Source organism: Aulostomus chinensis, chromosome 23, assembly GCF_037954235.1.
Source record: "Aulostomus chinensis isolate RoL2024-O1b breed Wild chromosome 23, RoL_Achi_v1.0, whole genome shotgun sequence".
NCBI lineage: Eukaryota > Metazoa > Chordata > Actinopteri > Syngnathiformes > Aulostomidae > Aulostomus > Aulostomus chinensis.
This window is the reverse complement of record NC_141342.1, coordinates 9,937,681-9,965,225: the sequence shown is the minus strand read 5'-3', so window position 1 is coordinate 9,965,225 and position 27,545 is coordinate 9,937,681. Positions and strand designations below refer to the sequence as shown.

The 27,545-nt window shown below is 42.7% G+C and overlaps 2 protein-coding genes across 3 annotated transcripts in view; one reads left to right on the top strand and one right to left on the bottom strand.

The window, feature by feature from the left end:
* The first annotated feature begins 486 nt into the window (after positions 1-486).
* Positions 487-17,382, top strand: ace (angiotensin I converting enzyme (peptidyl-dipeptidase A) 1). The gene is made up of 25 exons (XM_086195185.1): positions 487-987; positions 3,863-4,033; positions 4,117-4,204; positions 5,523-5,666; positions 5,756-5,947; positions 6,250-6,347; positions 6,504-6,676; positions 7,482-7,705; positions 7,799-7,943; positions 8,465-8,563; positions 9,423-9,545; positions 9,637-9,842; positions 10,171-10,307; positions 10,390-10,548; positions 10,741-10,828; positions 10,935-11,078; positions 12,584-12,775; positions 13,229-13,326; positions 13,683-13,855; positions 14,102-14,325; positions 14,412-14,556; positions 14,637-14,735; positions 14,950-15,072; positions 15,332-15,516; positions 16,803-17,382. Exons 1-25 carry the CDS (start codon positions 754-756, stop codon positions 17,000-17,002), a joined length of 3,864 nt encoding a protein of 1,287 aa, XP_086051311.1. The 5' UTR covers positions 487-753; the 3' UTR covers positions 17,003-17,382.
* itga3b (integrin, alpha 3b) overlaps positions 17,280-27,545 on the bottom strand; it is a 25,386-nt gene continuing 15,120 nt past the window's right edge. Inside the window, exons 7-26 of one of the 2 annotated variants that reach the window (XM_086195186.1) lie at positions 26,739-26,932; positions 26,318-26,406; positions 26,101-26,237; positions 25,908-25,994; positions 25,752-25,819; positions 25,494-25,639; positions 25,273-25,419; positions 25,079-25,176; positions 24,722-24,890; positions 24,429-24,503; positions 24,249-24,328; positions 23,956-24,033; positions 23,762-23,864; positions 23,286-23,462; positions 22,352-22,486; positions 21,952-22,065; positions 20,165-20,263; positions 19,951-20,076; positions 19,607-19,778; positions 18,825-18,998 (exon numbers count right to left, since the gene is read on the bottom strand). In XM_086195186.1, coding sequence (XP_086051312.1) covers positions 19,668-19,778; positions 19,951-20,076; positions 20,165-20,263; positions 21,952-22,065; positions 22,352-22,486; positions 23,286-23,462; positions 23,762-23,864; positions 23,956-24,033; positions 24,249-24,328; positions 24,429-24,503; positions 24,722-24,890; positions 25,079-25,176; positions 25,273-25,419; positions 25,494-25,639; positions 25,752-25,819; positions 25,908-25,994; positions 26,101-26,237; positions 26,318-26,406; positions 26,739-26,932 — 2,233 coding nt within the window. In that variant the 3' untranslated portion in view covers positions 18,825-18,998; positions 19,607-19,667. Of the gene's footprint in view, positions 18,999-19,606; positions 19,779-19,950; positions 20,077-20,164; positions 20,264-21,951; positions 22,066-22,351; positions 22,487-23,285; positions 23,463-23,761; positions 23,865-23,955; positions 24,034-24,248; positions 24,329-24,428; positions 24,504-24,721; positions 24,891-25,078; positions 25,177-25,272; positions 25,420-25,493; positions 25,640-25,751; positions 25,820-25,907; positions 25,995-26,100; positions 26,238-26,317; positions 26,407-26,738; positions 26,933-27,545 lie in introns of both variants that reach the window. The other variant, XM_086195187.1, reaches the window with a different exon arrangement.

The following is a 27,545-nucleotide window of genomic DNA, read 5'->3' as shown; positions in this document are numbered from 1 at the left end:
TCTCTTTCTGCTGCTCGCCACAGTTCATGATGAGCCTCCGTCATCATTTTGTGCCTCTATCTCAGTTTGCCTTCAGATTTCAGCCTTTTAAAGCATCTGCCTTCACTTCTCTCCCTCCTAACTTCTATTTCACTCCCGTGTCAATTCTCTCTCTTTCATTTCCCCTCTTTGTAATAAGTCCCCCTCCTTGTATTGTCAGAATGCTGAAGGAGGCAAGTGAGAGGAGAGCAAACTATGTGGAATCCCTCCCAGACACTGGTTAGTGAGGAGCTGCAACTCTCTTGTTTGCGCAGGCAGTCAGGCAAACACTGCACTGGTGTGTCATATCTCATATCTCTCATGTTCTACAGTTACAGAAACTTAGATCTGGTCAAAAATCCCGTCACTGCTATGCTGACAGGCAGGAGAACACGAAACGAAGGGAGGGAGAAAAGATAGAAGTAAGGAAGGGGATTGGGGGTGGGGGGGTTGAGGGGGGAGATTGTGTCCAGTGCTGTAAACTGATGAGAGGGAAGGCTGCAGTGTGAAGTGTGGGCTGGGTTAAACTGGCACTTTAAAAGAAGCTCACTCTGGTTTCTGTGCATTTCACCAGCAGCCGGGCTGGGAAGCTATGAAAGGAACAGGGAAGGAGTAGATGAGACAACAGCTCCAGGGCAGGGGAAGGTGTACTCTCACTTCATTGTAGCAAGTGTATTTTTAGCCCTTCCTCCCAACTCTTTTTCTCCTCCACTGTTTCTTTGGTGGGAGCTTACGATGGGCACTGTTGTGCACAGGTTTCTTTGGTCTTTGCTGTTGCTGCTGCCAGTTTTGGGATTCTCTGTGGCTCTGCCAGAAAGCTGGATCCCAGGGAATTATGAAAACACCACAGAGGATGTTGGAAGGTTCCTCAGTGACTACAACAGCACTGCTGAGGAGGTGTTATTCCAGAGTGTGTCTGCCAGCTGGGATTACAACACCAATTTGACAGACTACAACTCTGAACGACAGGTACGACTGCTCTTGTTGAACTTGGGGGGGCTGACATGTTAGCTCACCTTTTCTTCAATTCATAAATAATTTCTTACCAGTACTGACACCTTCTCAGAACAAAAACATGCCTGATAAAGGGTTTCTCTGGTACTGAGCCTTGCTGGACTCAAAGATCTCCTCTATTCATCTCTTTCCAGAATTACATGCCCAGTTTCCTCTGAACGCAGCCAACTCAGCTTGTGTGCAACTGGAAACATAAAGCACATCTGAATACCTGTGGTGCAAATGTCTTAAGAGTTTTGAATACATCTTGCTGCTATTATGCTGATTAACGTTGGCTTTGACTGGTATTTTCTGCTTGAGCGGTTTCTTCAGATTGAAATGCCTGCTCCAGGAGTTTGTTTTACACACACTGATAGTTTTACAGTCAATTGCAGCATTGTTAACTAATCAAATGTGCATCTTTTGCAGTAAATGTAGCATTTTACAGGAAAGCTCAATAGCAGATTGTAATGGTCATACAACTTCATCTCAACATGCCGAAGGAATTTTTTTGAAAAATGCGATGACAACACACAGGATACCGGCATTCAAGTGGAATGAAAGTATAGCAAGGCAGTAGCTGTAACCAGTGAACCTACAGAGGTGTGAAAGAGTATTTGCTTGCCTTCAGGCACAATAGCCTACACGCTCATGGGTATGTCCTCACAACACAGGTTTTCCCTGTTGTTTTCTGTGTATGTTTGTACAGCTGTCACAACAGGATTTCTCTATACTCGGCAGGCTTCGGGAACTGTCTCCCCACACAATGAACAGGTGTAGCCGTGGCCCCCCAGCCATGCTCATCAGTGGGGTCATGCAGCAGAATGTGTCACGCTCCTCAGATTGTCTTTAGGATGTCAGGTGAAAGATGAACAGGCTTACAGTCGCACGTTTTTGGGATCAAGGACGGGATCAAAGTGAGTCAGACCGCTGAGTCCCATCTTATCTGGCAGCCAAGAGGAGCATGACCACTCAGGCTTACACAGAACAAAATGACCTTTTTTTGTTCTCTTAAATTTTAACATTCCAATGTAACTTGAGAATATATAATCAATAATCAGTAGTGTAGGATATAGTCATCCATGTTCATGTGCACATGCAGATATCCTTTGAGCATGTAGAGTTTAAATATGAGTGATGGAGCAATTAGTGTGAGTTTCACTTTCTTGTGCTTATGCACACCATCCACTGCAGCTTTAGCAAAAAGAAAATCAATAAAATGACGTCTTCTGTCTTACCTCTGCCGTCTTTCCTTAGCCTGTGAATGTGATTATCCGGTTGGATGTACGTGTGTAGACAGACTGGAAAAAATGATTGAGATTGAGAGCCGTAGTACAAAGGTCAGTAGTTAATACTTCAACTGACTGTCACCAGCTTGTTACTGTGTGGAACGCTGAGAAAAAGACAGATAAGAGATGCTCCACTGACAACATCAGCCAACTGGAATGAAGCCGCTGTCAGTTTTATCAGGAAACTGGCTTGAGCAACTGGTGTGAGCAACCCTACTCATCGCACTTTGTGAGAGTGCGTGTACGCTTGCGCATTTATTTCACATTTCCCCATTTATCACTAAAATTAATTGCGAGATGGCGTAACAATGTAGTTGCAGCAAGGGTTTTTGTTTTTTTTCTCAAATAGATAAAATATGAGTACAGTGCAGCAAGCAAGGAGCAAATCAATGTGCTGCTCATATATTATTCATTCAGTGTCTCATCCAGTCTTGTCATTGTCATATAACGTCCATGTCCTTCACCGGACTGAGTGCCATAAAGAAAAGCTCTTGAGATCTGGTGAGCCTGGAAGACATTTCCAAACATTTTCATCCTTGAACTATACTTTTTTTTTTTCTCATTATCTCGCTTCTGGTGAACACATATTGATCTCAGAGAAAAGGTGACTCTCAACTCACGGATAAAGGTGTGTTGTAGGTTTATGAGCTCTGAGAATATCCAGCTCTGTCAGGCTGTACCTTGATAAATAACCAAATTGTTTCATAGGTAAAAATATATATATCGAATGCAAATGTGACCAGAAACTCTTATTCCAAATTTAATTGTAATTCATCCAGCATACTCGAACATTTCACAGAAAAATGTGATTTGTTTACCCCTTGCTGAAGGATATCTTGCATTGATGAAGATGCTCCCCCCCCCCCCCCCCCGCTTGCACAACGTATTGTTGAATCCAGAATTCAGAAATCCCCATCCTTATAATTGTTTCCAGAAGCTGTGGGAGACTGAAAATGATCAAAAAGAAGAAAAAAAAAAAAAGATGTTTCAGTGGTGTGCAGCAGAGCCTCCAGGCAATGAAGTCCTGGAGGATTTGTGAACCTCTTGAATAAGGTGGCTAGGTCTGCATCTTCTATCCATTATGGATAGAAAACAAATATAAAAAATTCTTGCACGGCATTGAAGACATACATACACATTTTAAAGAAAGATAGCAAAGTAGCAGCTTCTAATTACATGCTAGTTGTATCCTGTACACTGCATAAGGCTTTAGGGGTACAACAGCAATATACATGTTCCAGTTGTGGAGAGGCAGAACACAAATGTGACTGCTGGTACCAGTCTGGCGTTTGAGATCCTGTTTATGGGGTGGGTTTGGTCTAGTTTCTCTGCACCGCCACAAAAAGGAAGCACGTGTAACCACTGGATCAGAATTTAAGTCTCATGTTCTCTCTCATTGGCAACCCTTAGGTGCATGTGGTCTCCCCCCCCCCACCATCACCACCGCCAGCATCACGGGATAATGACTGTCGGCACTGTGGCCTTTAAATTAACTTCCTCTCTTGACAGGTCGTCTAATGTGATGGCACAGATCGTTTATGTCTCACTCCTCTCATTTCCAGGTATATGCATCTCTTCAGGAGCAGGCCTTCACTGAAGCCTGGGGAAAAAAAGCCAAGACGGCCTTCACGGAAGAGATCCTGGGCAATCTCACTGATCCTCAAGACAAAAAACTGATTGGCAAAGTTAAGATCCTGGGAGCTGCCAACCTGGTCCAGAAAGAAAGGGAGGAGGTTTGTTTCTGAGTAATGCTGTAATGACAATTTAACTGATCTCTTCCAATATCCAATTATGATTTTGGTTTCCTCGTCTGTAGTATAACACCATCCTCAGCACCATGGACAGTATTTATTCAACAGCTAAAGTGCATCCACAACCAAACATAAGCTGGAGCCTGGAACCCGGTGAGTACATATACAATAAATGCTCAGTTTTTAGATCGACATGCACAACGTATAAGTCAAGTTTTATTTGTATGGCGCCAAATCACAACAAAACTTATCTCATGACACTTAACAAGTAGAGTAGGCTAAGTACCTCGCTCCTTCAACTGATATACACCCAACAATTCTCCATCAGCAAGCTCATCTTGCTGCAGCGGCGATGAAAACCTCCCTTTTAACAGGCAGGAACGTCAAACAGATCCAGGCTCAATGGGGACAGCCTTCTGCTTTGACCGGTTGGGTGGAAAGAGAGCAGGAGAGCGGGGCAGAGACAAAGACAGATAATGGAGGAAGGCAGATATACAGAAGGAAAGAGTGGGACAGAGATAAAGAGAGAGAAAGGAGGGAGAGAGACTACTACTACTCGTACCAATACTGATGCTGACGCTAAAGGTGGCAGCTTGAGCCTCTTCAGGTCTGTAGCCTCCTCCAGCAGCAGCATCAGCCAGGGCTCTGGGAAGTGAGGAAAGCACAAAGGCTCGAGAGAAGAGGCTGAGTCGGTAACACGTCTAAGATACAAATACCTTTATCTATATTGTAGGTAGTCGGGCATTGTGAAGAACCATGAAACAATGTGGAGGGGAAGTCCTGAAAGAAAAACACTCGCAAGTTGTTCTTGGAAAAGTCACAGGATGGGCAAAGTTACTTCAGAGGGGTCACTAAAGGAAGTGTTACTGATGTGCACTTGAGTGTTGACTAAAAAGCTATACAAACAACATATGAGTAGCTTTTAACACCAGCAAGTATTGTGAACAATAGCCCAGTGTTTTGTCAGCAGCGCTTGCCAAAGTCATTGTGCGAAACCCTTGCCGACATACACAGTGTGACAAAGTGAACAAACACAACAGAAATGCATGGGGGGGGGGGGGGGGTATAACTTTAAACATAAATAAGCTCATCATTCTTCAGTCTCAGTTTCGTAACCTCACCATGGAAACAATCAGGGCAGGAATAAGGTCGTGGCACGCCCCTTCGCTAAACACTGGAGACATTACAATAACAAACAGTCTCTCTTTCCTCCACCACCCCAAATGTCTCTGTGGCCTTAAACTTTCACCTTTTCCTCACATTTATTTCCTGTTTCTGGCAATTTGAAGATAAATATTTCATTTGAAGTTATCGTAAGTCAAAGTTAATTGTGTGTGCAACATGAGAACAAGGTCATACGTTTGAATATTTCAGGACAAATCTCCTCATCTTTTTGTCACAATTATGCAGCCTCCCTATAGATTCCCTTGTTTTTCTTTTAGCTGAGGATGTTTTGTTTCTAATTTGGCAGAACTCACAGAAATCATGGCCACCTCTCGAAGCTACAAAAGGCTGCTGTATGCCTGGGAGGGCTGGCACAATGCATCAGGTGTCCCTCTAAAGAAATACTACCCCAGATTTGTGGAGCTCAGCAACAAAGCCTCTCATGCTGACGGTAAGAATTCCCTCTATAATTTAACTTCATAAATACCCAGATTTGTAATTGAAAACAGAATAAGAAGATTCATATTTTGTCCATCTTAGGATTTATGGATACTGGAGACGACTGGCGCTCTTGGTATGAGACTGAAAACTTTGAGGATGTCATAGAGAAGCTCTTTAAAACGATTGAGCCCCTCTACTTGCACCTTCATGCATTTGTGCGCCGGAAACTCTACAATCAGTACGGCCCCAAGTACATCAACCTGAGAGGACCTATCCCTGCACACCTGCTAGGTACAAGACAATATTTTCACTGTATTTTGCTATCTTGAAAAGCAAAAGTCATTATTCAGATCATAAAATCAGGAATCTGGTGCCAGAAGAGGAACAGACAGGAGCACACTGAGGAATTACATCAAATTAACCATCAACTCCAATCTGGAATATAAAATGTTCCTTTTTAATCCAACTGCACCATAGCAAGTGATCTTATCTCATTACTGGGAAATAACATTCTTCACTCAGGCGCTGCCTGTGAGTGGAGTATCCCATTACACTTTAGATTGTTGCGTAAGTGGTTTCTTCCTTACATTCAGGAAACATGTGGGCCCAGACTTGGAACAATATCTACAGAATGATGATCCCATTTCCCGACAAACCCAACATGGACGTGACTGATGAAATGGTCAATCAAGTAAGTGTGGTGGGGAAAAATCTTTTGGGTCACCAGAGTACAAATCTCTCTTTAGTTTTTGGCAAAGGCCAGCGCACATCACAAACCTCAGAAAACTTTCCATTTTCATGTGATTATAAGTTGTCAGGCAGCATTGATACGCTCTGCCTTTCCCAGGGTTACAATGCCACCACAATGTTTCGGGTCGCTGAGGAGTTCTTCACCTCTCTGAATTTGGAGGGGATGCCCGATGAGTTCTGGGAGGGATCTATGCTGGAGAAGCCTACTGACGGTCGAGAGGTGGTGTGCCATGCGTCTGCTTGGGACTTTTACAACCGCAAAGACTTCAGGTATAATTTCCTTGTGGAGTGCACGGCGGTGCCTTTGCTGACTCGACGCCATATTTTGTGGCTGATAGAATAACAAGTGTTTCTATGTAGTTGCAGGGGAAGGGCTGTGTGCCAGCAAGGTTTGAGGGTCAACTGCAAAGTGTAGAGCTGAAGGCACTGTTTTCTATTACTGCCACTGATATTCATGTTTTTAGGGCTGGATGATGATATTTGTGAAAATATACGACACCGTGTTTAAATTTACTTCAAGAAATGAACTTGAAGTCTTCTTTTGTCTTTCCTGTTTACTCTCTAAAAGCGCTATTTGGATTGCTGCAGTCATATATACTCGTCAAGGTGGGCTGAACTGGGATGTCACTCTGCCGTAGGTCTCAGTTTGAAGAACTGTGCAGGACTCTGTCAATATTAAAGGAGTTCACCGACATCATAGCTTTTCAAAAACAAAGCAACCTGACTGCTAATCACAGGACGTGGTAAATTAGAAGTGGACGGAGACAAAGGGTGATCCCTGTTTTTTTGTGTGATTCCCTTTATGAGGTGACGAGTTCTGCAAGACGGCTGTTACAGTCTTTGCTTTTTGCACTGGGTTTCATAAACACCCACCCTCTCATCCAGCTTTAATGTTGACCAAACCTGTTTTTGTTCCAGGCTGCAATCAAGCTTATCTCTGCTGTGAAGTCGGGTATTTTAACTTGGGCATCTATGCGGACGGGCACGCCTTTGAAACCAGCCTCTCCAGGAAGAGCGGCTTTTAACACTTCTGCAGCGGTTAATAAATCTAACATCAACACCGCCTTCCCTCTAGGATCAAGCAGTGCACCACAGTCACGATGGAGCAGCTCTTCACTGTTCACCATGAGATGGGGCACATTCAGTATTACCTACAATACAAGAGCCAGCCTGTGGGATTCCGTCGTGGAGCCAACCCTGGTTTTCACGAGGCCATTGGCGATGTTCTCTCTCTCTCTGTTTCAACACCAAAACATCTGCACACCATTGGACTGTTGGAATCTGCAGCCTCTGACCATGGTAAACAATAGAAGAAGCTCCTAAGACATCAAACACAGAGCAGACAAAAGGATCAAAGTTTACAAAAGTTCACGTTGTTTTGTGTTTTTCCAGAATCGGATATCAATTACCTATTGAAAATGGCTCTTGAGAAGATAGCCTTCCTTCCTTTTGGATATCTCATTGACCAGTGGAGATGGGGTGTGTTCAGTGGGCGCACCCCACCAGAGCGCTACAACTCAGAGTGGTGGTACCTCAGGTAGGCTTTATGGAAAGCTTTACAGACATTATCTGATAATTAATTTTTTGAGGAAACATGCTTCTCAAATGAGAAAAAGTCGACATCACTTTCATGTATATTTTTATTTGGATTAATTTTATTCTTTTATTTATTAAATCTGAAGCCATTTTTATTTTTTATTTTTATTTTTTCTGCATGAAAAGGGCAATAGTAAAGTTTATTATTATGTTTTGCTCAGTAAATATGAAGCTCCAGCCACTAGCTGGGTCAATTAAATGATGAGACATACTGTAACTCTGTTTTAACGGCGGAGGCTGGTGGTTGTAGACGACTGTCGGCATAAGAGCGTGTTTGTATGAAGTGCGGTGTTGCTGGAAAAAGAGCACACATGCCCAATTGACTCTAAATGGGTATTTTACACGTAACAGAGAAACAGTCATTATACAACAGCTAACTTTCCACTGTTTTTTCTTATTTATATAACTTGTGCCAGTGTGTTCTAAATCTGTCTGTTCCTTTTTTTTTTTTTCTTCCTAAAGGACAAAATATCAAGGCATCTGCCCACCCACCAGGCGGACAGAGGACCACTTTGATGCCGGGGCAAAGTACCACATTCCTGGAAACACACCATACATCAGGTAGCATCTTTTCCCAGCACAAGCCACTACATAATAGGACAACATGGATTATTAATATCTGTATGGCATGTATTTAAATCTTTCATAGTTGTCTGATTGGTGCTTTAACGTCCATAAAATGGAGCCAGTGGTTTAGGCAAAAAAAAAAAAGAAAAAAGTGTCACTAGAAACCGAATGATTCTTATTAAAATTTTTACAAGGCGAAAATGCCTTCTCAAAGCAAATAAATTCAGCTTCATATTAGTTTCAGCTCAAGTTGCAGTTACAAGTTTATTGCCGTGACGGTCCAAATAATAAATTCAATTTCAAATTATGCTTTTATCTGTTTTCTTAAAAGCTGCCCAGTTAAAATTCAATTAGAAATCATTCAAATGCAGTTTCTGGTGGCACATTTTTCTCAGCCCAAACTCCCGTGGCTGCTCAGGAGTATTAAAAGATATTTATTCTTATGGATATGATAGCGGGCAGATATGGGAATTAGCATGGAGAAGGGGCTGGTGAGATGAGATAGTAGATATTATTGTGTGTTGTAAATCAAATAAGGTCATTTAAATTCTTTGCACATGAAGGCAGTTTTAAAAATACAGAGACTCTACAATAGCAGGAAGCTTGTTGTTGCTGAGCCCTTGGCTGTCAGAGGGAGTGTCTGACTCCAGCTAGTTAAAGTCATTAACCGGTTGCTTCCCCGCGCACTGACTTTTCAGCTCGATCGTTTTCTTTCAACCTTTTTAATTGTTATTTTTGTCCTTCGGTGTGCGATTTCCCATGTATACTTCCTGTCAAGTGCATATCCTGTTTTTTGACAATAGTGTACATGTGATGCACTGAAGCCTTGACGAAGCAAATCTCTCCTCCGCAGGTATTTTGTCAGTTTCATCCTGCAGTTCCAGTTTCATGAAAAACTGTGCCAAGCAGCTAATCACACTGGACCCTTGCATACATGTGACATCTACCGTTCAAGGGAAGCAGGAGAGATTTTAAAGTATGTGATCCATTACAGCCTCCATTTTTCATTACAAAGAGAAGAGTTTTAAGGAAACAGTTAAGCAATATTGCTGTTTCATTCTTTCCAGGAAAGTTCTCCAGGCGGGCTCTTCTAAACCTTGGCCAGATGTGCTGGAGGAAGCTTTAGGAACTAGAGAGATGGACGCCAGCTCACTGATGAAATATTTTGACCCCATTATCAAGTGGCTGACAGAGCAGAATGTAAAAGAAACCTTGGGATGGCCTGAGTTTGACTGGGTCCCACCCATACCTGAGGGTTACCCAGAAGACATTGGTAAGAGAGAAGACATTCAAAGTGATGGTGGCGGTGCAGCATGGATTAGAAGTGATGCAGTCTGTTTCTTTAGCTTGGGGGAAATGACTTTCACTGACACTTTTAAGATTTTTCTTGCCACGCCCACAAACTACAAAAATACAATTTTCTTTTCTATGTGAAGCAATGGGGATTCAAAAATTTAAAAAAAAATCAAATCAAAAATGAAATCCTGTGTTCACGTGTAACCATTTTTCCATCATAAGATATTATTTCTTAGACTTAATCACATTGATCTTATTTACAGAACGTATCTGGCATTTCAGATGACTTGTCCTCGTTTACTTAGATAAGAACACAGACGAGAATGACGCAAAGAAGTTTCTGGACCAGTACAACAGTACAGCTGAGGTGGTGTGGAATGCATATACGGAGGCCTCCTGGGCCTACAACACCGACATCAATGAAGAAAATAAGCAGGCGATGGTAAGGCCATCCATCCATCCATCCATCCATCCATCCATCCATCCAGACGACAAATTAAAGCTTACCCATAATTTCAATTTAGCTTCAGAAGAATCTGGAGATGTCGGCCCACACTCTGGAGTACGGACAGAAGGCCCGTAAGTATGATACCACGGACTTCCAGGACGCCTCTGTCAAACGGATCATGAAAAAACTGAGTGACATCGAGAGAGCCGCGCTGCCTCCAGCAGAACTTGAAGAGGTGTGGAGAAAATAGTACTGCAAATAATTATTCAGCATCGATGTATTTTGTTTTATTGTTTGAGTTTGTGGAAGTGATGTGATAGTAGCGACTGTTTTATCCACATTTATGAATAAAAAAAAAAAATCTAGCAAGTACTTGCTGATGGTTTATTTGTGTGTAATTCTTGGGGGTTGCTTTTTACCTTTGCAGTACAACACTCTGCTGTCCAATATGGAGACCAAGTACAGTGTGGCGGAGGTCTGCAGAGAGAATAAGGAATGCCACCCTCTGGATCCCAGTAAGACTACAGCATGACAGAATGAGTTGTGTTATCTGAAGTGATAGCTGTATATGAACTGTAATTATAATATATGTAATAATTATTGATGTTTGACGTGATCCAGATCTTCAGAAGATAATGGCGGAATCCAGAGATTATGATGAATTGTTGTTTGCCTGGAAGGGTTGGAGAGATGCTGCAGGCAGGGTACTTCGCCAGGATTACAAGAGATACGTTGAAATAGCCAACAAAGCTGCAACACTTAATGGTAAGACCTGAAGGAATAATTAACATCCACTGTAAGATTTTCCTTGACCTGTCACCAGTGCTTTCAGTGGAAAGAATGTGCCAGTTGTCCCCTTAGTCACATTTTGGTGTGTGGACCAGCAGGTTTCTGCAAATTTACTTAATGTATGAAAGTTTTCATACTTCTGGTTACCCTCTCTTTTTAAATATTTGTGAAGCTAAATTAGAAACAAAAGGCATAAAGAGAACACTGTTAACCTTCCTAGCTGGTCTCGGTCCTAAATGGTAGTAAAGGCAATTGCTTGTTTCTGCTAGCTCAGCTGCTAGCTTGTAGCTGGCGATGGGGTTGGGGGTCGGTTAATTACCTCATGGTGACCAGTCATATTCAGGCTGAAGAGTATTTGAACGACGTGCTGAGCACAACGGCAACACATCACTCAGCTCACACATGTACCTACCACACTCGCTGCACACCCACAATGCATCTGTCATACAGAGCAAGACGAAGACACAGCAAAGCTTCAGCCAGAACCAGTACAAGTCTGGAGCAGCTATCTAATAAAGAGATTATTCATTAACAAGTAATTGGCAGACTCACACTTTGCCAGGTCACTTTGCACAATGCCCCCCCACACACACATTGACAAGAGGGCTGACAAGTAAACACCCTAATCCGTTGCTTCCCATCCATTTTCTTCCGCTTATCTTGTTAAGGGTTGCAGGGGGGCTGGAGCCTATCCCAGGCGAGAGGCGGGGTTCACCCTGGACGGGTCACCAGTCCATCACAGGGCCAACACATAGAGACAGACAACCATTCACACTCACAGCCACACCTACGGTCAATTTAGAGTATCAATCAGCCTCGTCCCCTCTTGATGTCTTTGGACTGTGGGAGGAAGCTGGAGTACCAGAGAGAACCCACACAGGAACAGGGAGAACATGCAGACTCCACACAGAAAGATCCCGCGCCCGAGCTGGGACTCGAACCCGAAACCTTCTTGCTGTGAGGCGACAGTGCTAACCACTGCACCATTGTGTCGCCCTGCTGCTTTCCTGTTTGTTTTAAGATACAGTGAACAAGAAGCAGGGGTGAGATACATAACATTCTTGTGCTCTCGTCGTGCTGCAGCATCACCGAGTATCATTTTACTGATTGTGTTTGTGTGCTTGTCCTATGTGTGCCTGCCAGTGTACGACTCTCGTCTGCTCCCATGCTTGTGCACTTGGAAGTGTACTAAACTGCGGTCCATCTCTTTCAATCATGCAAGGGAACCATTTACACTGGCGGGACCAAATAAACGATTACATAAACAAACAAACGAACAAAAAATCAGAATCCTAATATGTTCTTTATAACTGTTTACTAATAAATACCCTTTGTAGAGTTGGTGTCTAATATGATGTATGTGCACCTGTGGCCTTCCACTTCTGACCACATCACAGCCATGCACAACAACAGCACTTCCTCTTGTGCACTATTAAATGCTCAGCCCCTGATGGCTGCGTTCATCTGTGCGCTTTCTGTAGGTCACAGTGACAATGGGGCTTTCTGGCGTTCTCTGTATGAAACACCTACATTTGAAGAAGACCTGGAGAGTCTGTGGAAGGAGCTGGAGCCGCTTTATCTGAACGTGCACGCCTACGTTCGCAGGGCTCTGTACAAAAAGTACGGTTCAGAGCGCATCAACCTGAAGGGCCCTATTCCTGCTCACTTGTTGGGTAAGTTAGTGCACAAGGAGGAACTTGAGTTAGATGTTTTGATATAATTTCAGAAAGCTACGCCATGTGTATGTATAGTATTTGAAGCTTTACATGGCCTTGAGAAATGTTTTGACTATGCCAGAGTTGAAGCAAAGGTCACTGTACAAAACTATTCTAGAGTAAGTATTTCACCATGGAATTACTAGAATTCTAACACGATAGCCAAAACTCTTCTTTTATGTGGGAGCATACCCCATTGATATTCTGCAGCTGGCTGTAGATGCATTTGGATTTGGGCAGGATTTAATTTTCTTTCAGAGGCGTCAAGCATGAGATTGTGTGCGACACTTCCTCACAGTCAGGGATTGGACTGTCTCAGAGTCCCAAATCCCACTTGGTTAAACAATGGCAGAGCAGAGGAGAACTTGCCCCTAAACTTAGAACTGTACTTGCTGTCTCCTGTCCTTTCAGGCAATATGTGGGCACAGACCTGGTCTGGCATTATGGATTTAGTCATGCCTTACCCACATGCAACGCAAGTTGATGCCACGCCAGCTATGGTGGCAAAGGTGAGTGAACCTCCTGCATAATAGTTATGCTGCACACATGCGTATGCAAGGACGCACACACACATTCTACCGCCACGGCAGCTTATTGCTTTAAAGGCCAAGGACAATTTTGTTTCCGAGACAAAAACAAAACAAAATGGAAGATCAAGCAGAAAGGAGATTACAACTGCAAAAATACAACTAGCAAAAAGTGGAAAGATATCATAACTGATTATGTGTGCATAATAGATGAATTCAGACTGTCAAACATGGTTTCATCGTAATCCATACAGCTGTTCGTTTGTCCAAATACTGAATATGTCTTTGATGAAAGTGTTTATATATATCCCTGTGTTGTGCTCTTTTCTCACGTTCAGGGCTGGAACGCCACCAGAATGTTCCAGGAATCAGATCAATTTTTCACCTCTCTGGGTCTGCTACCGATGCCAAAAGAGTTCTGGGAGAAGTCCATGCTGGAGAAGCCCACCGATGGACGCCAGGTTGTCTGCCATGCCTCTGCATGGGACTTCTATAACCGAAAAGACTTCAGGTTAAATAACATAATTTTTCTATAGAATCTGATTTGGTGCGTTATTGCCAAAGCCTTGACAAACTGGCAGCGTTGCTTAAATTTGATGCTGAAGCAGTAACAAACTGTATTTCAAAATTTGGAGCTACAGACATAAGGTCTGTAATGAGTTCAAATTCCCACTTGTACAATAGATAGATTTACTTTATTGTCTATAAAAGCAAAAGATGTAAGTTGGAAAAAAAAGGTTCTGATTTGTGTCTCCAGAATCAAACAGTGCACTGTTGTGACAATGGATGATCTGATCACGGTGCACCACGAGATGGGTCACGTGCAATACTTCCTGCAGTACAAAGAGCAGCCTGTGTCCTTCCGTGATGGAGCAAACCCTGGTTTCCATGAAGCCATCGGTGATGTTCTTGCCTTGTCTGTCTCCACACCCAAGCACCTGAAGAGCATCGGCCTCCTGGAAAATGTGGAGAGCAACCACGGTAAGTGACCAATGGCAATGAGACGTCGGTTGAGAAAGTCCTACTCGGCTCTCTGGAAGATTCTAATGTTATAACCCCTCCTCCAGAGAGTGACGTCAACTTCCTGATGAGCATGGCGCTTGATAAGATTGCCTTCCTTCCGTTTGGTTATCTGATGGACCAGTGGAGATGGAAGGTGTTTGATGGACGCATCCCAGCTTCTGAATACAACAAAGAGTGGTGGAACCTCAGGTAAAGTACACCAGAATTTTTACAAGTTCAGTTGGTTAAATGCTGTCGATTTACTTTTAATAATTACATTTTTACTGCAGAATGAAGTACCAGGGACTGTGTCCACCTGTAACCCGTACTGAGGAGGACTTTGACCCTGGTGCAAAGTTCCACATCCCTGCTAATGTGCCCTATGTGAGGTACGTTTTGCTGTGTCTGCCGAACAAACGCAACACCTGATAATTAAATGCAATGCGCTTCTACACCCAACTATGGATAGATAAGATAAACATAAACTGCGAAAGATAATCTGCTCCAGGTCACATGACTGATAAAACTCAACCACCCTCATCTTGGTTGTTTTTGTGTTTTACCAGAACTTTAAAAGCACAGTAATGATTTATCTTTCATCAGATACTTTGTGAGCTTCATCATCCAGTTTCAGTTCCACAAGGCTCTGTGTGAGGCTGCTAACCGTACTGGGCCCCTACATACCTGTGATATTTTCAAGTCTAAAGATGCTGGGAAGCTGTTGGGGTAGGTACACACTACAAATCTCTACACCCTTGTGTTCATTCCAGTGATCCATGAAATCCTCGACTGGAAAATCTATATCCAGTGGAAGATTTATAACAATTTGTATTCTACCCTAAAAGACAGAATTTGTTGGAAAACGATGTACCGGTAATGTCGAACCGCAACGTTGTAGTATCTGCTTCATGTTATGTGTCGTGGATCTAGAACACTCTCTTGCTTCTCATCCCAGTCTCTCTGACCTCCCTGACCTGTGTTGCAGTGATGTAATGAAGCTGGGCTTCAGCAAACCCTGGCCCGAGGCTATGACCATGATCACCGGCCAGCCCAAGATGAGCGCCAAGCCGCTCATGCAGTATTTCCAACCTCTCATTGAATGGCTGGAGAAAGAGAACAGCAAGAACAACGATGTTCGCGGGTGGCCTGAGTATGACTGGAAACCTTCAAGTATGTCCAACATATTCAAAATATTTTGATACTTTCAGAGAAACCAAAGTACAAGGAGGCATATTTACCGTAAGATAAGTTAAATACATTTTCCAGTCTCTCAGCCAAATGTTTGTTAAACTCTTTCCAAGAAAAAAGGCACAAATTCTTCACAGGGAGGTTTTCTTCTTTTTTCTTTTTTTTTTTCCTCTGCTGCAGCTTATGGTGAAATCCTTGTGCTGCTCCTCTAGGTTTTTTTTTTTTGATGAGATCCCGCTGAAAGGACGTGCACAGATTAGATTGATGAGACTCTCAGCAGCAGAGCGACAGGGAGAGATAGGAAGAGACCCCGGCTGCTGTTTGAGAGCTCAAGTGAGAAATGAAAAAACAAGAGTGTGACAGGAATTTTAAGTATGGAAAGGAATTTGACCTTAAATTTCTTCAGAAGATATGACAAAGTCAAACAAGACACCCTGGTTTTGACCAGTCGGAGATGACGTCGAAATCATGTGCGCAACCATGACATCATGAAACGCAGCACCTACAATCACGCAAAGACAATTATTATCCACTTACCAATCTGATATCGCCAGCAACACTTTCAGACTTGTTCAGCCCAACCTGCGCCACCAAAGTTAAAATGGTTCCCAAGAATTTGAAAGAATATGGTGTTATAGAAAATAAATATCAAGGCTGTTAAAAGTATAGCGAGAACACTTTTGTGAGGACCAAATTCAGTCAAGAAAACAGAAATTTGCAAGTGAACTATTTTTCGTATTCCATGGTTAAACTTATAGCTTGTTTGTATGTAGATTATACTTGAAAATATCCCCTGTACAGAACTTGTTTTTCTACGTAAATGTTACTCTGACTTTCTTTTCAGCGTCACTGTAAGCATGCAGTTTTTTTCAAATACTACGGGTCACTTTTCGAGTATATGTAACATGAGGTCTAAAAGAACATGGATATAGGCAAAAAGCGAAAACAAGAACGAACTATAACAAAAACAAACAAAATGTTTCTTTACAAAGTCTTTAAGCACATTGTTAGACAGAATCTACTTCATTCCCTCTAGCGTGGCTCCAGAATGAGCCAGTTAGGCGTCAAACCAGCGCGAGGCCCAAATCTCTGATGGCAGCTTTTCTCTCCTGTGGATGGCAGCCTGAGCTGATGTCAACTGTCCGTCCTCCCTGTGACTGCCGCGCGTTAGCATCTGAAAATGATTGAACATATTCCTTGTGCTTGCTTGATTTCAATTAATGTATTTGTCCAGCACGTCACTGACTCAGCATGTTGTTTATATCCAGCAGGTGGAACGGTACAGACAAGTAAAGTGGACTTCCTGGGGATGAGTGTGGAAAGTTCAGCTGCTTTGGCTGGCCAGTGGATCCTGCTGGTCGTTGGCTTGGTTCTTTTGTTGGCCACCATCCTGTTGGCCTATAAGTATAGGAAGTCAAAAAAGCCAGAGAAGTCCTTATCGACAATGGAGCTCAAGCAAAAAGACTAGTCGTCACTGGCAACTTAACGGCTGTAGCGGGGCCTAACTTACCGTAGCTAGCACAGTACCAACCTCAATGTGAACATCGTGTCATTTCAGTTCATCTCGGCCTCCCTAGTCTTGTATATTTATTGTACACACTTTGAATCCAAGAATTGTTTTGCCTATGCAAAAGACCATTACATTTTGTAATTTATTTGTAAGATTTTTGTTTAAAATGTTTTAAAATGAATGTTTGTAAAGTAATTAACTGTGTGAGCATTTTTGAATTTTTTGATCCACCCCTTCCCTCATTTCTACAATAAAGGAACAAAAACAAGCAAGATTTCCTGGTAATGAAACTGCAAGGGTTGTTCAAAACTATTTAATTACATTAAAACTGCACAGTAAAAAAACCAAACAAAACAAAAAAAAACACCACCAGAACAAAGTTTGTGCATTGGTTTCACTCTTTCCCTCTTTACTCAGCCCATTAAGCCTCTGTGACATCGCAGATCTCAGTCTCGCCTGCGGGCTCTCAGGTAACACGGGCTTGAATTGAAAGACAACACTTAGTCCCATCAGAGGCTTTGAAATAACTGTCTTCTCTTCGTCCAGTGGGTTTTCAGTGCTGGAGACGACTTCAGATGGCTTGGGAGCGATTCAAGGTTCTGCCGACTGTCTCATAAAAATACAAAGCTCGGGACAGCGAAGCAACAAATACCATATGCATTCAACCAAATAGTCAATGTTATTTGTTAGTATGTACAATTTAACATATGATGGAGCTTACAGTATCAATACAATACAAGCTGTTTTTGAATCCAGTGTTCTGACTCCCTGTATATGATCAGATAGATTTCCAAAAAGGTCCCCTACTGAATTAACACAAGACAGTGTAATAAATAGTACTCAAATGTGCTCCTGTTGTGTCATAGGCTGCCTCAAATGGGGTCATATTGACCGTGAAGATTCCATATGCACACCCTACTTTTGTAGTGTTCAAGACCTTTTTAGTGTGAATACGCTGAAAGCTCCGAGTTCCATTTGAAGGCAGAAGTAACTAGTTTGACTGACTGCAGCAGTGGCATCTCATGGGGCAATTATAACAGCTAAGCCAAGATAAGCTAAATTCATCATTAGACAATTTCTGTACCTGTCTAGACACCCTCTGTAATTAATCCCTGAAAACAGGGAATTCGTTTTCTGATGTAATTTGAAAAGTACCTTATCACATTCTGCAACCATAACTGCATTTTAGATTTACATCTTAATCCTCACCAAATTCAGTCACTCACATAGAACCACTTGTTCATTCATAACAGAGCAGATGCTCGTCAACATATTACACGTCTAGTCCAAAGATGATCTTTAAAAAGACCCAGAAAATAAGCGACGGTCACTGACCACAGCGTGACAGGTGGGGACAGAGCAGCAAAGACGTATGCCATGACTGAGAAAATCAAGAGGTCTGATTACCGACCGAACTGACATGCTGAAAATACACACAATGAAGGACCAACAACCTTGTTATGAAAAAATACATTATCGATGAAAACACCAAATTCAGTACATTGAAACCTGCGACTTATTCAAAACATCATTTTTACTTGTGCAGCTCAAATGCAACTCAGCTTTAATTTACAACAAATAGTCAACAATTACAATCTCTGACACAAAAATGTTCATCATATTGCACTGAGAAAATTGATGGAGAAAAAAAAATTTCAAATTCAATTCACTATCCGCGGTCGGGCCGGGCTCTGCTGAGTCCACGTGGCTCCACCGACCACCGTGTTCATTGTTAGGCCTGTGCCAAAACTGTGTGACAGTTGTGGGTTGAGGCTTCTTGATTCAGGCCTCAGTAGTAATGCTGCATCTCTGTCCAGTTGGTGATCCAATACTTTTTCTGTGGCTCCTCAGGCTGAAAGCCCAGATTGAATTGATAGCAATCAGCCTTGCGGATTTTCACCCCCTGGTACTTCGGCATTATCCTGTAGTATATGGCTCGTTTGAAGAATCCAAGCTAGTGAGTTAAGAGACAGAAAGGTGTGGCATTAAAGAGGGTGGTGTTCAAAAGCTCTCAGATCCGGGATTAAAGAGGGATTGAGGATAGCATTTAAGTTTCATAAATTGAGGAAAATCAAGTTAGGTAAAGGAGAGAAACCCTGTGTCCTACTCAGAGAGATGGAAAAGCTGGATTAAAGACACAAAACCAGGATGCGCTGAAAAAGTGTGTACCTCCACAAAGGAGTCTACTGGGATACGGATTGCATCATCAAAATCTGTTCAAAAATTGATGGCTAAACCCCCCCAAATAGGTCTTCTGGATCAGATCGTGATCCATACCATCTGATTAACATATTATGAACAATAATTAGCAGTTAAAATACATTGCCTCAATGGTTTTCCTCAAAAATTCTCACATCATTATTGATCATTATGTTTACAATAGATCTTGACATCCTTGGTGGAGGTAATAAAGATATCAAGTACTCAGCAGATCAATTCGCCTGAACGGTAAAAAGAAGAAACATTAGAAACAGTAATTGCAGGGAAACAGAAGAGGAAGTAGTCACACCCCACTGATATTAGTGACAGCCATGGAAAATTCACAGGAAGGGGTGTTGTTACCCAAAAGCACCACTGGTGTGTGCTGTTGGGTCCCCACTGCAAGGGGGACCCATGGGGGGTCTCAGTAGTCCTCAGTGAGCCTCTCTGTCTCAGAGGGCTGGATCTTCATCTCAGCCTTCTGGGCCTTGGCCTCATACATCTCCCTCCTGCTGGCCCTCTGGAAAAAGCCACACTGGGGGTGGAGGAGGAGGAGGGCGCATCAAAGGTCAAAGGTTAGACTAATGGCTTTACACAGAGTCACATGAACACAGATCAAGGAGATAATGGGTCAGCGGCTAGCTCGCACATAATCTGATGAGGCTCTATGGGGTGAGTATAAAGTGTAGTGTGATTTGCTGTTTCACCTTCCAGAGAATAAGAATGATGATTCCCAGTAGTAGAATTCCCGCAACAGCAGCTGAGATGATGATCCAGAGGGGGAGCTCATAGGGTATCTCCACCCCTGCAGTTGGCTCAATGTCTACACTGAACTACAAGAGAGTGGAGGCGGTTTCATGAAACCCATCCTGATCTTCACCTTCACTATAATCATAGGTTCCATCACCGAGACAACCTTACCTCAGTGGTCTGACTGTCCATCTTTATGGTTGGTTTATCTGTGATGAGTTTAAGTGTGACTTGACCTTTGACCTTGACCCAAAGCGAGTTTGGATAGTCCTGCAAGAAAATACTTAGAGCATCAAAACATTTCCACGAAAATGGTTAGAATCTAGAAACAGAATTAATGAGTTAATCATCTCAATCACAAGTTCTGTGTATTGTTTGACAAGACATCTTTTTTTAAAAATTATGGACTTATCTAAAGTCAAATAGACTGTAAAGCGGGGTAGGCGTGGCCACCTCATGATCTACAAATTGTTCCCTCGGGGATGCTGAATGCACACTCTTTCTACCCTCTCATTCAAACTTGCTCACATCTGGTTCCACCGACCCAAGATGGCGCTGAACGACATTTAAGCACAACAGTCCAACTAGTGATTTCACAGTAGTTTTGCAATATTAGACATCAGTGAGCTGGGTACTCAGGCTTCTTCCCACAGTCCAAAGACATCAAGAGGGGACGAGGCTGATTGATACTCTAAATTGACCGTAGGTGTGGCTGTGAGTGTGAATGGTTGTCTGTCTCTATGTGTTGGCCCTGTGATGGACTGGCGACCTGTCCAGGGTGAACCCCACCTCTCGCCCGTAGCCGCTGGGATAGGCTCCAGCCCCCCCGCAACCCTTAACAGGAATAAGCGGAAGACAATGGATGGATGGATGGACATCAGTGAGCTCCGCTTTTCCAAAGTATGGAGATTTCTGAATGTCAGGTAGTTGCTTAAACGACAGCAAAAATGGACACTATCCAGCCCACGCACCATATTTTGCCAGAACCTGCTGGAAATAATGTTCCCCTATCTGAAGTGAATTCTGTAATACTTGAGAAAAGCATTCTGTCCGGCTGGATGAAGCAAGTTCTACCTTTTAATGAACATGTCACTGCTATGTATCAGAAAATTTGCAACCGGGCCGTCCTACACTGCATGTGTTTACAGGTAAACAACTTCTACCTGACACCATTCCAGCTTGAAGGGCCACCAAAAAGACGACAGATTGTTTCTGTACTTCTTTAATCGTTTCCTACCATTTTTAGCAAAAAACAAAACAAAAAAAACAGATTGTCTTCAGTCTCGATGTGCGAGGGATTTAGAGAGGATCCACAGATACTTTGATTTGAGCTCAAATCAATCAAACTTTAACACAGACAGTTTTATCATGAATGCGCATGGACGAGCCTAAAATGAGTTGGATCGACACAACGAGCAGTGTAGTTAGTTAGTGGATTACTGAGAGCATGGCTGGATTAAAAAAAAAAAAGGTTTTTCCTGGAAGATGCATTTGAGAGTTTGTACACGGGCATTATTTTGGGCAGTTTTCCATTGTTTTGTTGCTGTAGTTAGCCATCAATTGCTGTTAGCTTCAAGCTAAATATACATGATTGGCTCTTTCAGAATTCTGGAGTCATAAAAAAGTGATTCAGGAAGTAAAATGTGCCTTTGTGATTTTAAGACACCTATTTGTGGGTACTTGAACGACAAAAAACATGTGTCGGGTGTCGCTTAAGCCATTGCCATACATTTCCCACAGGAATTATTGATAATATCAATTAGTGTTGGACATATAAATAGAATATGAGTTGTCAATGACAGATTTTATTCTTTGGGCAATAACGGTACAACACAAAGAAGATGTATAGATTTACCCATGTGGTGCACATCTGATTCGTACATATTAACTGCAATTAAATATCACTTAGTGATGAATATACTTTATAGTGCGTGTGTGGTTGTAGCGGGTGAACCGACCTCTAACATCGTACTGTTCCACAAACGAGACCGCACATAAATCTTTGCTGAATTCGTCATGTTCAGCAGTGGACAGGTAAAGGTGACACATCGTGCCGTCCCCTTGGAACATTCCTTCAACGCACAAACACAGACACAAAAATCAAGTACAAGTCAACGTGAGGCAACTCCCATTCCAGACAAGAAGTGTGCTTCTCAAGAATTTATCAATCAGAACATTAAAAAAAAAAAAAAAAAACATGAGACAAGGGCATGACAGGGCTTGTTCAACATATAATTATTTAGTTAAGTCATTTCTGAGGTTTGCTCCAGCAAAGGTAGCCTTTGATGAACACAGACAAATTCCACGTAACGCCTGAAAGCGGTTAATGATCCTCTGTGAGGCAGATCCATTTCTTACCAACAAGTAGCTCTCTTTTCGTGGTGTGAGCAGTGTGATCTTTGCCTGTGGCTTGATAATTTGTGGCTGGGTTGAATCATCGTGATCGTCCACCCTGATCTGACGCTTCACGCGCTTTGATCCACTCTCTGACAACTAGGAGACGAGAGGGGGAGAAGGGAAAAATGAAAGAAGGAAGCAGAGGAGACATTACATCAGAGGCCCAGTGGTAATTGCTAGTTTTGATAAAGACATTACCATACTCCTCTCAGAATAGCATTGTCTTTCCAGCGCCTATGTAGGCCACACACCAGCAGATTGTCTATTTGAGGCTCTGTGAGGTTTTTTTTAATGCAGTGACACGGATGTTGTCTCCAAAATGTATTTCTGAATAACCGCCGTTTGGCTTTGTGACCATTTTCACACCACTGTTTCACCACTGCCTTTTACTCAGCCTGCTGCGGTTCACAGTAATGTCAGAGTAATTCACAGCACATGACAGTGACAGGGCTGAAAAAAGCACAATCCATTTCAAGTAAATTTAACCAGCTCAGAGAATTCAGTATTTGAGCTGTAAGATGAAAAAATGCAAACGAAACAAACACAATTTTAATTTTGTGAACCTCTCATTGCAACCACTAATCTATTTATAAGTAATGGTGTCTGATGCATCGCGACATTTTGGGATGAGTAAATATCACAAGGGCTGTTGTCAGAAGGAAACGTATGAACAAAAAAAGCTGTGTTTGGGTAGGAAAATATAAAAAGATATGAAAAGAGGAAAATACGCTGGATATGAACCCATTATGTCACATTTTCATATGGTTTCTTCAAGTGCGAGTTTCTTGAGCATCTGGAAACTGTCCCGAGGTGTCCAACATGTTCAGGAGTGACAGCAAAGGGAATGATAGCAATTGAAGAAAAAGTTAACCTCAGGCCTGAAAATAAGCCTTACAGTTAGATTAAGGAGGTTGACAACATTTCCAGGAGGTGTACATTCAGTCTCTGATTCCCCCGTAGTCACAATTTTCGTCAGGTACAGCAGCCATTTCCCGTTAGCAACCTCAAAGGGCCACTCAAACTCCACAGCCAGGGTCCCCAAATCTCCCAGCGGCTGACCCCTCATGTTCACCTACCAGAAGCAGGAAAAGAGAGCATCAGCAGAAGTGATGGTGTGAAATAACAGACAGGGCTTGCCTATGTCTTTGCAACACCTAAATAGCATCCACCCCTGCTCTTGGTTGCACCACAAACCATGGTTCCTATAAAAATCTCTTCCCCACGCAATATTAAACTTGTGAGGAATAAAAGTATTGACTTTCAAAGACAGGGTGGAGATGAGGGAAATGTGGGTGAGTAGCACACATAGATGCAATACGCAGTTGGCCTGGAGGTCTAATATAGGCCGAGTGAGCGGTGGAGGTGACTCACGTTGAAGGTGAACTCAACCAGACTGCCCACGTCACTGGTGTTGACCATGGCTGACTCACCCATCACTGTCCCACCGAATTTTGTCTGCACAATCGCGTTTGTTCTGGATGGAGTGAGAGTTAGAAATGATCAGCATAGAACGTCAGGGGCTGTGGCACGTCTTTGCTGCACACCGCAAGTTTTTAGGCACTCACACAGACAGGGAGGGGAGGATGGTGTTTTCTATCAGCAGAGCCACAGGCACAGGCATCAGGTCATCCTGCTCACTAAGACTGAAGAAACACAGGACAGAGCTGTGGCTCAGTGAGAGATCAAAAGATACAAAATGCTTTTCTGTAGAATCAAAACTGACCCGCCAACATAATAAAGAAGTGAAACCTGGACTAAAAATAGCATTTACAACATTTTAGGCTTACTGCAGAAAAGACAGTAGAAGCGCTACATTTAAGCTTTTGATACAGAGGAAGTGAAAATATTTCACACTTACGTGGACAGAAGCAGCTGAGACTCAATCCGCTGTGTGTACAGATCAATCCCCGACGTCTCAAACCTGAGAGCCACTGAGACCTGATGGAAGTGTCACAAGCATTTTTTTTTCCCGGCAAAAGATTTTTTTTTTTTGAAAAATAGAAGTTTAAGTGAGAGTGTGACACATAATCAGACTTACCTTTTCATTACCTTTAAGTGGATTCCCCAATTCACAAATCACTGTACCGTCATAAGTGCACTGCACATCGTGGTCCTAAACACACACTCAGCAAGTTAAAAATATGTACTTGGAGGAAGTTGTTGCCTACTCATTTTGTTTTCTGAAAATAACAGCTCAAGCTATTTTCAAATCCTCATGGCAGACAAAAACAACTCAAACAGTATGTTATTAAAAAGTAATTCAACAGTTACATATAACCAGTCCTTCCCGAATATCCTTCCACTATATCTGCTGCCCTCTAGTGGACGTACCATCGACCTGACACCCGAGTACTTGAGCGCGTCGGGGATGGTGACATTGAGCATAGCCTGGTGGGCGTCCTCGCCCAGCTTCCCTTGGGATGGAAAGTTGGTCACCTCCACCATCAACCATATGATCTTCATATTGTTGTTGAACTGAAGTACCTGGAATTTGCCCTCTCTGGACATAGGAATATACAGACAAAATCTATTAGTCCCTGGCAAATGAAAACAATTTGTCTGTTACTGTAAATACATGGTAGGAGCATCGAATCTTGAATAGCATTTATAAAAGTTTCAGCAGAGACAAATACATGCGTTCGTTTAAAACTTCCACTACAGGCAAATTTTTCACCATTTTGAGTTCACCTGGGGAATGGCTTTCCTGTATTATCGGTGAACTGGGCTGTCAGCTGCAGGTTACTGGAGCATTTGTTGTCCAAGCCACATTCCTTCTGAAAGTTAATCTTCACAAAATGGAACAAACAATGTCACATACATAAACATATGCTTCAACAGATCTGTATACGGTAAATGGAGGCATGTATCTGTAGTACGTTTACCTCAGCTTTTTGGGTGAGTTTCTGCTCCTCACTGAGAATTGGGTAGGAGTCCAGGTTCTGTAGGGAGCGTCTAAATTTAGGTCTTTGTTCATGTAGGGACATGTTGAGGAAAAAGACCACCGGCTCTAGTTTGTCCCTTACGGGTGCCTGTAAATTCATCTTATATTAGTCTTAAATATGAGGTGATTGAATAAAAGTATTTAAACACATCAAAGTCTTACCACGACAATCAGGTTCAGGTCCTGACAAACTGCTTTGCTGGAGGACAGGCTCAGCAGGCCCGTGTACCTGTCATCATTGTTGGCCTGGAAACGGACACGAGGGCTTCTTCTCCTCTCCATGTCGGCCTCCACAGTGTAATTCACCGCTTTATGATGAGGAACCACACAGCACGTCAATAGAGGGAGAGGGATTGTATTGTATTCGGTTTTCTTTTAATTTAAAGAATTCACACTCAGATTTAAAGGCAGTCTGCTTACTGATGTTTTTCTTAAAGTTTACGTTGCCGTTGCTTCGAGTGAAAGACATACACAGAGTTGCTTTAATGCTGCAAAACACACAGAGAGAACAATCAACTTTGAAATAGATTTGAAGAAGACAGTTTCAGAATGGAAATCTCTGAAAAGGAATCTCACCATGGAACATTTACTGGACACTGGTTAGGGTCCACAATCTTTGGCCCGACAGTGAAGCTCTTGGTTAAGTGGATGACAGGTCGAGCTCTTTAAAAGAATAATAAAAAAAAAAGGTTCAACTTGTCCTTAAGTTATATCAACAGAGTGATTACACTGAACAAAGTTTTGAAATTTGACTCCTTGATTACATTACCTAAGCAGGGCGATGTGGTCGTCAAGAGATCCGACTAAGATATCAGGGTAAGTGTTTTCATCCATGTCCATCCCACCACTGATGGAGTAGCCAAATGTCTTGAATCTTTGACTATCTATTGATTTGCCCTCGATCACCTGTAGAGGGCAGCAATGAGTCAGGGGAGACCAGCACAGTAAAAGTGTTTGGAGAAATCAGTCACAGTGACTTACGTTACCTGACTGGGTTTGTCTGAGATTCCCTTATTACTCCCCATCCAGATGTAGACCTTTCCTGTATCATGAAACGGAGCTCCAACAGCAAAATCTAGAGAATTGACAAATAGAACAAATCAAGTATCACAGAGGAACATGCAGAGGAGGGCTGATGAGGAGGAGCTTGTGGAGGTCAGTGTCAGGCAGGTTTTACCCCTGTAGATGGCAGCATAACACTATCTAGTATGAGTTACTCTGATTTTGTATAACTCCATGTTTGAAATGAAAGAGTCAATGGTGACTCTGCTACAGAGCAACAGTGAATGAAAGAAAATTATATCCTGAATTTTTTTCAATGAACTTCGGGAGCTTTATGTTTCATGTAATTGCTTTTTAATTGAAATTTTCTCTATTTTGTAGGTGAACGTGTAAAAGCAATCTCACCTTGGAAACCATCTTGGTTGACATCACCAATAGCAGCCACTGCAATGCCGAATCCAGACGTGGCTGGACCCATCAGTACCTTGGTGGCGTTCTTCTGGAAAGATCCATTCTCATTCATGTAGATATAAACAGCTCCTCCCTGATCCTTCTTACGGTCAAAGTAGAATGGGGCACCCACGATAAGGTCATTCCAACTGGATAGAACGCAGGAAGCATCCAAATACAGAAAAAGACGTTAGAATCCCGTCCATCCATCCATCCAGGGCTGGAGCCCAGCAGCCTTCGGGCGAGAGGGTTCACCCTAGGTGGGTCACCAGTCCATCACAGGGGCAACACATATAGACAGACAACCATTCACACTCACAGTCACACCTACGGTCAATTTAGAGTATCAATCAGCCTCGTCCTCTCTTGATGTCTTTGGACTGTGGGAGGAAGCTGGAGTACCAGAGAGAACCCACACAGGAACAGGGAGAACATGGAGACTCCACACAGAAAGATCCCGTGCTCGAGCCGGGACTCGAACCCGGAACCTTCTTGCTGTGAGGCGACAGTGCTGACCACTGCACCACTGCACCACCCATCGTTAGAATCCCAGTTAAAAAAATATTTAGCCTGCTTTGTTACATCTGAAATGAGGATATATTTGTCTCAATTACTCTGATACAACAAAGTGTCATATGCGCATTGAACAGAGACATGGTTTCGTGATTATACCAGGGCAAACGCCTCACATGAGCAGGGACAAGTTGTAATCTCTGCTCAGACGCAGAAGTGGTAGTAGTACAAGTAGTAACAGTAGAAGAG